The sequence below is a fragment of the Populus trichocarpa genome, chromosome 6 (assembly GCF_000002775.5).
Source record: "Populus trichocarpa isolate Nisqually-1 chromosome 6, P.trichocarpa_v4.1, whole genome shotgun sequence".
Classification (NCBI taxonomy): domain Eukaryota; kingdom Viridiplantae; phylum Streptophyta; class Magnoliopsida; order Malpighiales; family Salicaceae; genus Populus; species Populus trichocarpa.
In genome coordinates this window covers 13,592,272-13,609,231 of record NC_037290.2, presented here as the reverse complement: position 1 = coordinate 13,609,231, position 16,960 = coordinate 13,592,272, and the positions used below count along the sequence as shown (strand labels likewise).

Sequence of the window (16,960 nt, the reverse complement as noted above, 5' to 3'; positions counted from 1 at the left end):
AGGGGTAGAATTGTCTTTTTTATGAGATACATTTGGCATTAAAAGAATGATTAGGGATAAAATGATCCATTCGGATTTTTTTTGCTACAATATAAATTTTGATTTGCCCTTCACAGCACAAAATTTTAACCTTCGGGTTGGGGGTTTTCTTTTGTCTTTTAAAAAACAAATCAGTGGAGTTACAACTATGCCTTTGAGAGGGGAAAAAATATACATATGTTGAGGGGTTTCTCCATCTTTTCTTTTTTATTTAAATAGTGCAAATACAGAATTACCCTTGGGTTTTGAAAAAAAAAAATGTTGCATGTAGGGGTGTTTTTGTCGTTTCCATATGGTTTTGTTGTAAATATCAGATGGGGTCAGGGGTAATTGGGTATTTGTATGTATAGAAATTATTGTTTATATTAAAAAATGGTTGGCGTTTGCTAAGCACATGCTAGCAAATGGATGCCACCTTCGCCTTTTCGGGTCGCACGTGCGACGCCAAAACAGAACCAAACGGTGATTTCCGGGGTGGCGTTCGATGCGTCTCACCATCCCAAGCACAATGGTGGGGCACGTTTGCCGAGGCGGCCCGCGGAGGAGCTCTAGCCGAAGGTTTTTCCCTCCCTTCCTCTTTCCCCTTTCTCCTCCTGGAAAACCATACTACCCATTACAAAAAAAAAAAAAAAACAAGAAAATCTGGCTATTTGTCTATTAAGTTAAATTAGATCCTCATTCTTTTTATTGTAATGTATTTGGCCTTCAATTGTTTGTTGAATTATTTTTTTTTTAATTTCATCCCTTCACGATTGATTTTTGTATCAGATTTGGTCCTTATTTTTTTAATTGTAGTGTATATGGTCTTGAATCATTTATCAAGTTTTTTTTTAATTTCATTCCTTTACACTTGGTTTCTATATTAGATTTGGTCATTGTTTTTTTAATTGTGATGTATTTGGTCTTGAATCATTTATTTAATTGATTTGTCTTTGAATTTTATCCATTGACATTTTATTTTTATATCAAATATGGTCCCCATTCTTTTTATTGTTGTTTTTAGTTGTTCTTATCTTTTTCTAGATTGATTTTTTTTTTAATTTCATCCCTTATGATTTGGTTTTATTTTATTTTTGTGTCAAATTTAGTTCTCTTTCTTTCTAATTCTACATTTTTAAAATTGTTCTTTTTAAATCTACATTTTTTAAATCTCTTCTTTTTTTTTATTTGTTTTTTCAAGTTTATCCCTAATTATTTTGGTTGGTTATGAGTTTTACATTGTTATTTTTTCAGGTTTAACTTTTATATTGTGATACAGTCTCATGATCCATATTACAAAATTATAAAGGTTGGATCGAGTTGGCTTTAGTCATTTTTCATTATTTTTTAAAAAAATTCATCTATCACTATTGAGTTCATTGGAAATTGGTATTCTTTATTTTTTAAAAAAAAAATTGGATTCATTTGTTACTTTGAATTTTTTTCAATTTTAGCCTTCAATTTAAGATTTTTATTTGTCCTCTCAATTTTTATTTTTATTTTGCAAATGAGGTCCTTATTCTTTTAATTGCTATTTCTTTATCCTTCAGTTTTTTTTTTAATTTTATCATTCAACATTTTAATTATTGAGATTTGGTCTTCTAGGGTTTTTTCATTGTTTATAAGCCCTACCCAGGAGTCAATCTTGAACAATGATCAGGTCACGGGTCGAGTGGGTTGACTCGAGTTAACCTAACCCAACCAAATCCTTTTGTTTTATAAAAAAAATTCAAAATGATACTATTTTGAAAAGAAAAAAAAAAGGAAAATAATCAACGGGTTTTGACCCTGTTTTCCTCGACTAACCAAATCATAGGTCAATCGAGGTTTTTGATAGTCTTACACTTGATCAATTCTCCCTCAATTTCTTTTGAAGCTTGGCCAGGTCATGGGTTGAACTGTTGGGTCAAGCCATGTTTTAAAATAGTTGCTTTTCTAGATGTGATGCTTCCAGTTTAGTTAGTGTCTTGGGTCATGGGTTTAAAAAGTTTACACGGGTTAATATCATTTCCTTTCTCGATTACATCTTTTGAAGTTGTTTGTTTTAAAAAATGATCTTTGTTTATCTGGATGGCTTAGGTTTCTTCTGAAGTTGCTTTTTTTATCCTTTTTTATTTTGTCCTTCAAAATTCATTTTTTTTAAATTAAACTTATTTTTTTATGTTTTGCCTTGTATTTGGTTATCATGTCAGCAAGATCATTCTCGCAGGTTTTTGACAACCTCACTTGGTTTTGCTGGTGCTTTGTTTTTTAATATTTTTTAATTTATTTTTTTGTGATTTCATCATTCTACGTTTTGATTCCTAAGGATTGACGATTATTATTATTTTTAGTTCTTTTTCTATGATATCGAGTCATGGGTTTTTTTTCTTTAAAATATAATATTAAACACTTAAGCAATTTTTTTTGCGTTGTAAAAACAATTGTCCAATCCTCCGTGAAGCATGAGCGATCTATCTAGTTTTTTCTGTTCATTTTGCTCAGCATGTTTAGGTGATTTTGTCTAAAAATAGGTGGTTTTACTCTAACAAAGAAAAAAGATGGTATTGCTACTTTATGCCTTGATAATATTATTTCAGATTATATAAAATGAGAAAAGTTATGTGTCAAACTCTCATTTAACTCTTATTACGAGATAATTTTATATATAGATGACAAAATATACACAAATGTTTGCTCTGTACAAGAAAAGTTGGTATCTTTAAAAGGTTAGTTTACCCCTTGCTTAGGTGATAATCAAGTTGTTATTTTCTTCAAACCAAGAAGTGATTTTAAAAAAATATTAGAAAATAAGTTATTCCATTAAATTTTGACTTTACTTTTAACACATTGCTAATATAATGTTGTGTTAATTATCATAGTTATATAAGGTACTTGTTAATGATACAAAAGTGCGCAAATGTTAATTAATAATATTTAAAATTAAAATCTTTCTTTTGCAAAATCGAATTCAATAGGTTTAGGTTAGGTCAAGTGTGTAGTTATTCTAAACCGAATATAATCATGACTCAAAATAAACTAAAACCTAAAATAATTCGAACCCAACACAATTCAATTTTATATATATATAGGTTGTAATGTAGAGTATAAAGAGAAAGCATTTTCGGTCAAAGAAAATCTAAAAAGTCTCAAGTCTCAAATATGGTTTGAGCTAGAATTTTAGCTAAATGTTACTTTTGTGTTCATTGTCTACTCCTAATAATTGCTAAAAATTATGAACCTTGACAACTATTGGAAGATGATAAGAACTATCAACCCAATTGAGGTAAGGTTATATATATATATATAGGAGAGAGAGGGGGGGAATGGTATATGGGTATGTGCATGTAGTGGAACACGTACGTGGGGGTGAATGAGGAATGGGTCTTTGTTGGTTGCTGATGATTGCTAGAAACTAGTGTAGTGGAAGGATATTTCCTTATTGTTAGTTTCATATTGTTAGTGCTTTCCTATCTTTAAGCATGTTGTTTACCTTTCCCAGTTTACGGGGCTATAAAATATAGCCAATAGGTTGTTCTGGATTATGCATAAAATAATAAATAACATCCTTTCTACTTTTGCCTCTTCTTCTCTTCTTCCCTAATTCTTTTATTGTTGATAGTAAATTACTCATCAATTGGTATCAGAGCCTGGTTACACCATGGACACCAGAGGAAAATCTAACGTTGAGTTCCGCGGCGAAGTCAATGAAGCTTTGGCTAGACACGAATCTAACTTCGATCAGGTACATGTCACTCTACAAACTGTACTGACTGAGTTACAAGCCTTGCATGTCTCCAGGAGTCCAAGAATGAATCCTCTAGAGTTGAACCCGTTTGCTCCTGCTGAATCATCAGGTCACAACTCATGAACCCATTAATCCTCACTTAAACTGAAATTTCCAAAGTTCAGCGGGGAAGATCCAATGGGGTGGATTTACAAATCCGAGCAGTACTTTGAATACAACGATGTTTCACCTGTCCAACAAGTGCCGCTTGCCTCCTTCCATCTAGAAGGAATAGCCTTACAATTGCATCGATGGATGACTAAATTCTAGGGACCATTAACATGGGAGGAATTAAACAAAGCATTCTCCGACGTTTTAGTCTAACTGATTTTGAAGACCTCTACGAAGCTCTTTCAAGACTCCGACAATCTATCACCATCGCAGCCTATCAAGAAGAATTTGAAAAACTCTCTCATCAAGTTGATGGCCTTCCAGAAACCTTTCTCATCGGCTGTTTTATTGCAGGTCTAAGAGATGACATCCGCCTAGATGTCAAGATTAAACATCCAACCATGTTATCTGAAACTATCGGTGTTGCAAGGTTGATTGAAGAGCGAAACCAACTCCAAAAAAAGGTGACACGCCCTTACCGAACCCAACCAACTACAGCCACAATAAAAACAAGCGCGAGTATTACTGTAGGGGTACTTGGACCTCCACCAAATTTGCGGCAAAACATGAACCCAACATCAAATGTCAGACGGATTTCCAACCAGGAAGCACGAGAGAGACGAGAAAAGACTTATGTTACTATTGTGATGAGAAGTTCATTCTGGGTCATCGTTGCTAACGACCCCAATTATTCATGATTAGTGATACAAATGATCAAGATTTAGAGGAACAATCTGAGGTACTACAAGTGGCAGAGGACCAAAAAGCTATTCCTGAAATTTCCTTCCATACAATTGCAGGTACAGCTCATCCTCAAACCCTTCAGGTGATGAGAAGATTGAGGAGCAAAGAGGTCATTGTATTGATAGACGGTGGAAGCACACACAACTTTATCGATCAATCCATAGTCAATAAATATGAGCTACTTGTGGTTCCTAATAGAAAATTCCAGGTGACAGTATCTAACAAAGAGAAAATAGATTACATAAGGTTGTGCCCATCGCTCACCATCATGATACAAGGACAGATTGTTACAGTAAGCTATTTTATTCTTCCAGTAACAGCGTGCTCAGTAGTGTTGAGAGTGTAGTGGCTTGCGACATTAGGTCCAGTGGAGACAGATTATAAAAGACTCACCATGTCTTTCAAAAATGATGGGAATTTATGCGTTTTTCAAGGGTTGAAACAATCAGGACTACAAGTTTTGACAGGGAAGGAGTTTAATACTATGTACATCTCTAACCAATTCTTTGTTATAATTCCAGTAGGCTCCATTACCCAACCAAATTCACATCCATCTAAAATAGCCCAACTCTTATCCAACTTCTCTCACGTTTTCAATTCTCCTACATCCTTACCACCTAAATGGTCACATGACCATCAGATTATGTTGCAACCCAACGCCCAACTAGTCAGTGTAACACCTTACAGATATCTATATTATCAAAAGACAGAGATCGAATGAATGGTAAATGAGCTAGTACATGCTGAGTTCATACTACCCAGCCATAGCCCATTCTCCTCACCGGTCTTGTTGGTCAGAAAAGCAGACGGGGATTGGCGTTTCTGCATTGACTATTGGGCTTTGAATGATCTTACCGTCAAGGATAAATATCCTATTCTAGTCATCGATGAACTTCTCGACGAATTACATGGAGCAAAATTTTTTTCCAAGCTTGATCTTCGTGCTGGATATCACCAAATCAGAGTACATGAAGACGACATTTTAAAGACAACATTTAGGACACATGAAGGCCACTATGAGTTTGTTGTAATTTCGTTTAGACTTACCAACGCACCTTCAACCTTCCAAGGACTTACGGAGATTCATTTTTGTCTTCTTCGACGACATCTTGGTGTATTCAAAATCTTGGGAGGATCATTTGAGCCACCTACATACTGTTTTGATAATCTTGTCTACTAACAGTTTATTTGCAAAAGAATCTAAATGTAGGTTTGGGGTTACTTCAGTTGATTATTTAGGCCATGTCATATCGGAGCAAGGAGTTTCTGTCGATCCGTCCAAAATTGTAGCAGTTCTAAAATGGCCAACTCCAACCACAATTAAAGGAGTTTAAGGATTTTTAGGTTTAACCGGGTACTACAGAAAATTTATTCGGAATTTTGGTGTCATTGTTACTTCCCTCAATCAGTTGTTATCAAAAGATGGGTTCAAATAGAACGACATGGCAGAAAAGGCATTCAACAATTTAAAACAAGCATTAATATCCCTTCCCGTTTTGGCTTTACCAGATTTCACACAACCGTTTGCCATTAAGTGTGATGCTTGTAGAATTGGTATAGGTGTTGTGCTTTCTCAAAACAATCATCCCATGGCTTACTTCAGTGAGGCTCTTAAAGGTTCAACTCTAACTCTCTCAACATATGAAAAGGAGATGTTAGCAATTGTGAAGTCAATTAAGAAATAAAGACCCTATTTGCTTGGTAAACCACTCACTATGCGCACCGACCAACAAAGTTTCAAATATTTGTTGGAGCAGCGCATTACTACACCGGCTCAGACTCGTTGGCTACCAAAGATTATGAGATATGAATATATCATTGGGTACAAGAAAGGAGTTGACAACCAGGCGGCTGATTCTCTCTCACGGGTAACAGAATTTCAATTTTCTCAATTTCTACTCCACATGTTGATTGGTGGCGGAATGATATATTCATATCTCATAATCTTTGGCTTCCATAATATATTCCACAAGTTCTGACATATTCATATCTCAATTTCTACTCCACAAGTTCTTAAATATTCCATAATGATTTCTACTCCACTTCATTACTACACCGGCTCAGACTCGTTGGCTTCCTCCTGTGACTGATGAAACCATCATTCTTCCTCAACCTGAGACAATTCTTGATCACAGAGTCATTCAAAAAGGTAAATACCATCCCAAGGTTGAAGTTCTCATTAAATGGAAGGGCGCCCCAGAAGATGATGCCACTTGGGAAGATGAACGCCGCTTAGCTAAGTCTTATCCTGCATTTCCTTGCGGACAAGGAATCTTAAGGGGGGAAATTGATATGTTTATCCATGTAGAGGGGAATGGTACGTGGGTATATGCATGTAATGGAACACGTATGTGGGGGTGAATGAGGAATGAGTCTTTGTTGGTTACTGATGGTTGCTGGAAACTAATGTAGTGGGAGGATATTTTCTTATTGTTAGTTTTGTATTGTTAGTACTTTCCTATCTTTAAGCATGTTGTTTACATTTTCCAGTTTACTGGTCTATAAAATATAGCCAATAGGTTGTTCTGGATTATGCATAAAATAATAAATAACATCCTTTCTACTTTTGCCTCTTCTTCCCTGATTCTTTTATGGTTGATAGTAAATTACTCATCAATATATTATTAGAAATATCATTTACATTAATGTCATTGCTTACATATGTTGAACTACAACAACTCTATCAAAAATGTTGATGTTTTATTGAGCTTATTAGCTAAAACTTAGGCCAAGTAATTTGAGATTCTTAGTATGAGTTTGAGGGTATTTCTATTTTGGTTAAAAGTGTTAATTTTTGTAGATAAAAATATGAAATATAATGAATTATTGTAACTGATGAAATTATTTGGGTGGTATGTGTCCTTTCACTTTCAATAGTTAATCATATAAATCAATCCTTTAAAATTGTAAAATATGTCTGCATTTAAAATGAGCATTTACTATAAATTAAAACTATCTTATATTATCAGACTTGTTATTATAAAACATGCTCTAGTTAAGGAGTTATTGATACTTCAAGTGCAAAATGATGATATAAAACCTTGATAAAAATACACTTTTAAATACTAATCAGTATGCTTGAGGCTATCTGGATATTGGTTGTGAGAGCCGAATGTTGTTTGAGTTATTATTGTTGTGTTTACAAGTATTAATATAGGGTAAAATTTTGTACATTTATATAATTAATGAAAAATATAAAGTTGTATTAAATATCACGGGGTGTTACATAAAGATTTATGTAATAAACCATGAAGGGTTTACATTGGAGGGAGCTAGCAAAACTAAAACAAAATGTTAAATTTTATGATAGATAAAATAATATTAAATAAATTAAAAGATTCTAAAAGACATAGAAATAAGGTAAGGTTAAACATAAAGTTAAAACAATAAACTCTACAAAAGTAAATTGAAATGAAGATGAATTATATATATATATATATATATATATATATATATATATATACATATAAAGCTTGAGAAAACTTCTATTGAAATTGTTGTCACATAACAGACTAAGGAAATTACAATGAGCAAGGCTAGATTGAAAAGGAAGAGAGAATTGAGAAAAAAAGAAAGAAAGAAAAGATGCTAGATTGAAAGTTGTGCTTCTGGTGCCAGAAGAGAGAAACTTGTGGTGGCAGATAGTGAAAGAGGAACAAAAAATCCCATAGAATGACTGATTCTTGTTTAATGGGCCATATAATTGGCCCATCACTGGGTCAGGCCGGGTCTCAAATTGTGTTTGGCCCAGCCCAAGTCCTGAACACTTCTCCTGATTGACACAATCCATTCGTTTCGCACGTGGGAGGGACAGCGGAAACAAAACCTAACATTGAAGTCCGAGGAACCTTCTGGGTTGTTTTGTTCTACTTGTTTTATTTTTCTTTCTTGTGTAGAAATCAAAAACACCATTACTTATTTATTTTATATATCTATCGTCTTCTAGACTGAAATTGCATCTGCTAAGTTCTGGACTTCGGCCAATGTCTTCTCCTGCCGAGTTAAGTATCGCTTCCTTTCCTTTTTGTTTTCAACAATGGAGGAGATGGGGTTTGTCAATCCAGCCTTCTTCTTATCCCTCTTGTTTCTTATTTCTTGATTTTAATTAAAATTCAGGTACTACAAGTCTCTTCCACCTATAAGCAAGGCTTATGGGACCTTGTGCCTGTTTCTCACCACAGCTGTTCAATTTGGACTTCTTTATTTGCCGGATATTGCATTGATGTATAAACCTGTGTTCTCGAGCTTTCAGGTATTAATTTAACCGATTCTGTTTCATGGGTGTCCTTTCTTTTTTGTCTTCCTTCTGTTGAAATGGTTCTAAATCGAACGTTTGTTTGTAGGTATGGAGGCTGATCACAACCTTCTTTTTCCTTGGGAATTTCTCTATCAATTTTGGAATTCGCCTCTTAATGATGTAAGATATAGTTTTCAGACTTGTTGATTTACTTTTTAATTTATTGCTTGTTCTTAGAAGTTTTAATTTCGGTTTGAGAAGCATATGAATACTTTTCTTCCCAGCACTAATGCTTCCCTGTTAGCTCTTGCAACTGTACAGAGCAAGATATGGAGTCCAGTTGGAGAAAGGGCCGTTTGAAAGGCGTACAGCGGATTTCTTGTGGATGATGATCTTTGGAGCTCTATCATTATTGGTGTGTGGTTATCTTCCCTTTTAATTCATTTTCCTTGGATTAGGTCTCTGATGGCATGGCCAAGCTCGTCCGAGCTAGAGAACCTTTTAATTCATTTTCCTTGTATTAGGTCTCTGATTTTCCACTTGAAATTCCTAGTCAGATTATTCATGGCATGGCCAAGCTCATCCGAGCTAGAGAAATTTGAAAAGTGACCTTCATCTAGATTTACTATGTACTCCCCCGTTCTTATTTGACTTCCAGTTTCTGTTGCTGGCCCATCTTTGAGGACATGTGAAGCTCATAGTGAGCTATAGCTTCGATGATGATACTTGTTTATATGAATTTGTTCTTGCAAACATCCTCCTGTTGATTGAATGTGTAGAATGCGATCAATCCTTCTGCTAACTTTGGCATGATCTTTCTCTTGGATTCTAGGTACTTTCTGCGATCCCCATTTTTTGGAGCCCTTTCTTGGGGATATCACTTGTGTTCATGCTTCTCTATGTTTGGAGTAGAGAATTTCCAAATGCCCAAATCAACATATATGGGCTTGTAACTCTTAAGGTACGTCAAGTGGTATTCAGTTGCAAATTTTCATGGTGAAATGGTTTCTTGCATCTGCTGTGTGGAGAATTTGTGGTCAAGTTCTTTCATATCTGATGCGAATGTTCATTTTTTCTTCAGGCCTTCTATCTGCCATGGGCGATGCTTGCTTTGGATGTTATTTTCGGTGCACCTCTTGTGCCAGATCTCCTGGGAATTATAGCAGGGCATTTATATTACTTCTTGACTGTGTTGCATCCTCTTGCAACTGGAAACATCTTATTAAGAACCCCCAGATGGGTGTATCCTTATGTTGCTTAGTTCTTCGAAGAGAGAAGTTTATTTAGTTGTTTGCATTATTAATCAGCATGTGCTCAATGCGGAACCATCTCTCTTATACATTTCTCACCCTCTTTACACAAATGTCATAAACTTTCCTAATTTTTTTTAAATGTTTTGTTAGGAGATCACTGCAGGCATCCAGTTACACATTGGAATTCTGATTCATTGCGTAGCTTTTTCTTTGCATGGACTTCTAACTTGCTCAGCATTTTGCAATCTTCTCTTGTATCACATTATTGCATAAGCTGGGACATACATTGTCGACCAACTGTTTAGCTCCTTGATTAATCTGCAATTGATTTTTAACTGAGTTTGCTTTTATGATAGTTTCCTGCCACTGCAATTTCCTGAACTGTTAACAGAAATAAGCTGGTTGCAAGGTGGAGAATAGGAGCCCCAACCCCAACGTACAATAGTGCACAGCCTGACAGAACTACTCAAGCGGCTGACAGCACTACAAGTGCTGCTTTCAGAGGGAGATCTTATCGTCTAAATGATTAGTTGTGGTTCTGTCACCTGTTCCTGGTACATTCCATTTTCCTGTTGTTCAGAAGACACCACTAACAGAGGGAGCGAAATATTAGATGCAAGTCTATCAGGAGTGATTTTGTGAAGGGGTCCTGACGGCTAAACCATTTTGTTCTTGTTTCATCTGCTGCTCAACCATTTTAAGAGCTTATTTGTCGAAGGAGCAGTTAATGTCATTTTCTTCCAGCTTATTTGTCTTTTCATCCATTCTAGATGTAGCTGGATACTCGCATCTTAGAATGACATGCTATGAACTTGTTTCAATTACTCCATTTATTTTGTATTTGTTTTTTAAACCCTTTTGCTCAATGTGAATGGTTTTACAAAAATCATATTTGGTTAAAATTAAATTTTGAATTAGATATGATAATGTTGTTACAAAAGTGGGTAAATGTTCTATATGAAACAAAAGTTAATTGAGAATTATAACTTGAAATTAAACAGCAAGTTCTCTTGATACAAGATGGGCGAAGGTCCCCAAAACCCAAGGAAGAAATATAATTTTGTAACAATACTGAAAAACAATAAAATAAAAAATCAAATTACAGTACATCCTGCCTTCTTAATTGAATGAGTTTTTTGTTCGGAACTCCGAGAATGTTTGACCGGCTAGCCTAAAAACACATTTGTGGTGGTTAAGGTTAGAAATAGAAATTAAACAAGATAATTATATATAAATGCAAATTACTAGATACATGGTGATTTGTCTCAACATCTCCTTTAATCTAGCATGGGTTTTATTCACTGAAATCAATAGAAAGAAAAATAAAAAGTTTTAATTATATTACTAATGAGTCTAACATTTTTTTATTATAGATTTTTATAAATGAAAAAAATCTTTAAAAATAAAATGGATCTTACAAACATGCCAGATTAAAAAACTTGAACTTGATAATCAGTTAAGCTAAAGGTAAGGTGAGTTTGACAAACATGCCAAATCCAAAAGACTTGAACTTGTCAACCATCCAAATCCAAGGTAACGTGGGTCTAACAAGCATACTAGATGCAAAAATATTTGGAATCAACCATTACCATGTTATAAAGCTATATGTTTGATTCTAGATGATCCCCTAAAATAAAAGTATTGAAAGCATGATAAACTGTTATGCCTCTCCATCTAGAATAATCATTCATATTAATATAATGATTTCTCTATACTCATAGGTGTATACAAGGTCTCTTATGAGACCTACCATACTTACTATTTCATTAATGATATGTAAGAGATATTTGTTTCCTATTAATGTCGTTGAAAGCAGTGGACTTTCCAGTCCTTCCCTTCTCTAAATATGACAAGATTCAAAGGGTATAAATACCACCTGAACCATCTAGGTAAGGGTTTAGAACTTTTTATCTTTTAAGATAAACTCATATAGATTTCAGAGCATTAACCAACTTAAAACTCAAGAATAAACATCTTTGCTTCTTGAATTTAAGATTCTTTTAAGTCATTTATTGTTTTTCCCATAAATATACTGACTTTATCATTGAAGGGTCTTTAAGCCCCCTTGATTGAGACTGTTTTTGCAGGTACCCAAAATCTTACCATAAGTATGGAATTCCTTATACTAAAGAGAAGAAATCTAAGTACATGAACATATTGATTAACCACTATCTCAAACAATAAATAACATATTATTTACATATCTTGGATTTTGGGATATCATTAGTGGCGCCGTCTATGAGAAATTTTTTCAAAACTCATAAATAACTTTATTGTTTCATTTCCCCCTAATTATCATCATTAATGGCAAATAATCAGGATACTCCTGGAATATAATGAGTTACTGATCTTTTTGACACAACAGATACTCTAGCCCCTGCACAACCAATCCTTCAACAATTTATGGAACAATTAAAACTCTTCACCCAAGCAGTGTCGGGAAATCAACAAGCGAGAGAAAATCTGCCTTAACGAATCTTAGCTCCTCCTCAGTAAGTTGCTACATCTCTCCACTCACCTCCATGACAACAAGCTCCACCTAGTGTCCGTAGACGATTACACGAATCCATTGAACTCTTTGGAATCACCTAAGTAGAGGATGAATCTATAAGGGCATACCTCAAGAGATTCAATGAGGAAATGCTTAAGGTTGAAGACTTAATCAAACAGGTAGCTTCATAAACCCTTATCGGCGGAGTGAGGGAGAAAACCTTGGGGAGAGAGTTATACACTTTACTAAATTGAAGGTTACTAAAAGTGAAACAAACAATGAAGAGCCATATTCGGGTAAAAGAGGTAAATACGCTGCATCATGGTCCTTCCTATCTTACTAGGGACAAACAACCATAAAGGTCCCCCAAACAAGGTCGTTTGCCCAAGTGGGACCACTCTTACAGAAGAGATAATATTTTAAGAGAAGTTAGAAGAAATTGCTTAGGGAACGTTTAAGTTATCCCGAAGCATGTGCTTCTTTATTGAACACTTCCCTCACTAAAGTCCTTATAGCCATCCAAGGCAAAGAGTTTGTCTGATATCCTTCGCCCATGAAATCTCCTTCCAGTACACGCACATCTAAAACATATTGTTTTTTTCACAAAGATAAATGGACATGACATTGAGGATTGTTATGTCTTAAAAAAGGAAATTGAAAGGCTAGTAGCTAAGGGTTACCTCCGTTAGTTTCTAAAGAAGGATTTTCGCCTTGATCAGAATAAAGAAGAACTTGGTTAATCTTCTACAACTTTACCTAAGATCAATGTAATCTTAGGGGGAACCTCTATAGGGGGGTTCTAACAATGGAAAGAGAAAATATAGGAAACAAGTCCTCACCACTACTAGATTGTTGGTTCAATGGCACAAGCAAATAGTTTTTACTCCTAAAAATGAAGAAGGAGTGACTTTTCTACATAAGGATGCTCTCGTCATTTATAGTTATCTCCAATAATAGAGTACATGATGGCAATGTAGTTAACATCTTCTTCGCAACATCTTCTTCGCAGAAGTTATGATCCAAATAGGAATCCCCTCTTTAAAATTGACCTATAAAAAATCCCCTCATTGGGATAGAAGGTTCGGGCATACCGGTGAAAGGTGCCTTAGAGTTACCCATTGTAATGTGCATCCCTCTGAAATGTGTTTCACTCCAGCAAAGCTTTATAGTGATTGATATATCATTGACTTATAATGCCATTTTAAAAAGATCACTTCTACATTAAATCAATGTTGTTATCTGTACCCGGTACTTAGCATTAAAGTTCTCAACTCAGAAGGGAATAACTACATTGCAGGGGGATCAAACAACTTAAAGACAATGTGCCACTACTTACTTGGAGGGACGAAAGAAAGTGCTGGTATCAGACCAACAAAGGTCCTTGAAGGAAAGAGTAGAAATCATAACTTAGGCTGCTAAAAAATTAAAGGATGCTTGTTTGGGGGAAGATGAACAAGCTGTTACGAAAGTGGGATACACCTTAACACTAACACAATAGCAATCATTAACGGAGCTCTTATAGATCCAAAAGTTGAATTTCACAACAGATGCATTAAAGATGTCAGGCATTAGTCCAAAGATTGCATACCAGTTAAGGGTAGACCTAGCTGTACATTTGGTCTGTAAAAAAAAAAAGGAATTTTAGGGGAGAAAGACAGAAGGCTATAACTCAAGAAGTAGACAAACTTCAGGTTGTTGGTTTCATTAGGGAAGTATTGTACCCGACTTGATTGGCAAATGTAGTTATGGTAAAAAAGAGTAATGACAAGTAACACATCTGTATAGACTTCATTGACTTGAACAAAGCCTGCCTAAAAGACAATTATTCACTCCTAATAATTGATCATCTAGTAGATGCAAAAGAAAAAAAGATCTAGTTTATTTAACCAAAAAAATCCTATCTGCTATCAAATTGCTCTCTTCTTGGGAAAAATTAGAAATTTCTAAGTTAGAGAATACTAGAAAAACAGTTTAGCAAAAGTACAAGAATGGGGGAATATAAGAATGAAAGACAAATGACACCTCTTCTATAACCCTAGGATGAGCCAAAATCTTGTAATTTTTATTGCATGTCGTTAGGTGGTCTTCCCAAAAATTTTTTTTGCTTTATTTTCCCTAGAAAATCTTTTTAGATCAACAATGCCCAAACACTTCTTCCTAAAGAAAGATAAGACATGTACTAACCAATTGTCTCTCTAAAAATCTCTTAAGCCTCCAATATAAAATTACACATTAAATGCTTAGGGGGGCAACTGATGAGTCAACATTTTTTGTTATAGATTTTTATAAATGAAAAAAATCTTAAAAAACAAAATGGGTCTAGCAAACATGCGAAGGCTAAAAAAATTGGACTTGATAGTTAGTCAAGTCTAAGGTAGCTAGCCAAGTCCAAGGTAGCATAGGTCTGACAAACATGCCAAACCTAAAGAACTTGGGCTTGAAAGTTAGCTAAGCCCAATGTAGTGTGGGTCTGACAAGCATGTCAGACATAAAGTACTTGGACTTGACTGATTTCCAAACCTAGTGTAACGTGGGTCTGGCAAGTATGCCAGACCCAAGGCACTTGGGCTTGGTAGTTAACCAAGCCCAAGGTAACTTGAGTTTGGAAAACATGTTAGACCCAAAGCATTTGAATTCAACCATTATCAAGTTTTAAGGTTATATGTTCGATCTTAGACAATCCCCTAAAATAAAAGTATTAAAGATATGATAAATTATCATGCCTCTCCATCTAGAATAATTATTCATATTGATGTAATGATTTTCCTATACTCATATGTGTATACAAGGTCTATTAAGGGACCTACCATAATTACTATCTTATTAATGATATGTAAGTGATATTTGTTTCTCATTAATATCATCGAAAGCAGAGGACTTTCTAGTCCTTATCTTTTTTGAAAACAACAAGGTTCAAGGGGTATAAATACCCTATGAACCATTGAGGTAAATGTTTAGAACTTTTTATCTCTTAAGATAAACTCATATAGATTTTAGAGCAATAACCAACTTAAAACTCAATAACAAACATCTTTGTTTCTTGATTTTAAGGCTATTTTAAGTCATTTATTATTTTTCCCATAAATATAATGACTTTATTATTTGAGAGTCTTTAAGTCCCTTTAATTGAGACTGTTTTTGCAGGAACTCAAGCTCTTATCATAAGCTTGAAATTCCTTAGACTAAAGAGAAGAAATCCAAGTACCTGAACATATTGATTAACCATTATCACAAACACTAAACAACCTATTATTTACATATCTTGAATTTATCATCAATTACTATATGTTGTTAGTTGCTAAAGATGAGCAAAAATAAATATGAGCAAAAATCATGAATGCAAGTGAGAGTCGAGTTTGTAAAATATATATAATCACACTACCTATTCCTTTTTGTATAATTTAATTAAACATACCTGAGTTTAATTCTAAACCTATGACTAAGAAACAAGTTTAGTTTGAGTAAGGTTTTAATTTTGTTGGATGTCAACATGATTGATATGTTTTTTTTGGTTGAAAAATTGATGTATATTGATAGAATATGAATTCAAGCAAAACATTATGTTTTATGAGATTATAATGGTTGGAGCATTAATTTGCCTTTCTAGTTTTTATATGTTGACTAAAAGCATTAATTTTTATTGCTTTTAAAATTTTTTTCTTTAAAATCCACAATAAACATTAGTGTTTGTAGTTGTACTTTAGTAATATAATTAAGTGAGTAATTATTAAATTAATTATTTAATATTATAAAAAATAAAATATAGGGAAAGGTTAGCCATAATTGTGCCCCTTGACGGATAGTTTGTCATTAGATCATTTCTCGTGAGTTGAATAAAACAAAATTTTGAACGTAAAAAAATAATAATTCAAATCATGAGAAAATCTTTGCTATTATCATTAAACTTGGTCCATCAAGTTAAACTTGAAAATTCTTGACTTGATATATGTTTTGAAACTTATTATCATAACTAAAATGTATAATAATTGCATAGATGATTGGTTACTCTTATTTTTAATGGATTATGTTCCTATACAATTTTTTTTTTAATGTATTCTACATATAAAATACAACCTTTATTAAGATTTAAAGCCTTTCATCTATTTTTTTAGTTAAGAGATGTGTCAGTTATTTAATCATTTAACAAAAAAAAAATGGGTTAATGACTTGCTTGCTTTTGTATTCTTATTTTTTATGGATTTTCTCCATGTAAAAAGTATTTTGTGGATCTTATCCAACTATTATGCATTTTGTTAATGTTTCTCTTCTTGTATCTAATTCTATTAAATAATATGACACTTGTAAAAAAAATAAATTTAAATTGACTAATAAGATCATCT

The 16,960-nt window shown here is 33.9% G+C and overlaps 1 protein-coding gene across 1 annotated transcript; it reads left to right on the top strand.

The window, feature by feature from the left end:
- Nucleotides 1-8,473: 8,473 nt before the first annotated feature.
- On the top strand, nucleotides 8,474-11,015 carry LOC7484679 (derlin-1). The gene is made up of 7 exons (XM_002309196.4): nucleotides 8,474-8,639; nucleotides 8,756-8,891; nucleotides 8,983-9,056; nucleotides 9,198-9,291; nucleotides 9,709-9,837; nucleotides 9,958-10,118; nucleotides 10,521-11,015. The coding sequence occupies exons 1-7, from the start codon at nucleotides 8,623-8,625 to the stop codon at nucleotides 10,657-10,659; spliced, it is 750 nt and encodes a 249-aa protein (XP_002309232.3). The 5' UTR covers nucleotides 8,474-8,622; the 3' UTR covers nucleotides 10,660-11,015.
- Nucleotides 11,016-16,960: the final 5,945 nt, after the last annotated feature.

Excerpts from the sequence above, each read along its gene's own strand:
- LOC7484679 (XM_002309196.4), top strand. Across the intron at positions 8,892-8,982 it reads CTGTGTTCTCGAGCTTTCAG|GTATGGAGGCTGATCACAAC; the intron begins GTATTAATTTAA and ends GTTTGTTTGTAG. Across the intron at positions 9,292-9,708 it reads TTGGAGCTCTATCATTATTG|GTACTTTCTGCGATCCCCAT; the intron begins GTGTGTGGTTAT and ends CTTGGATTCTAG.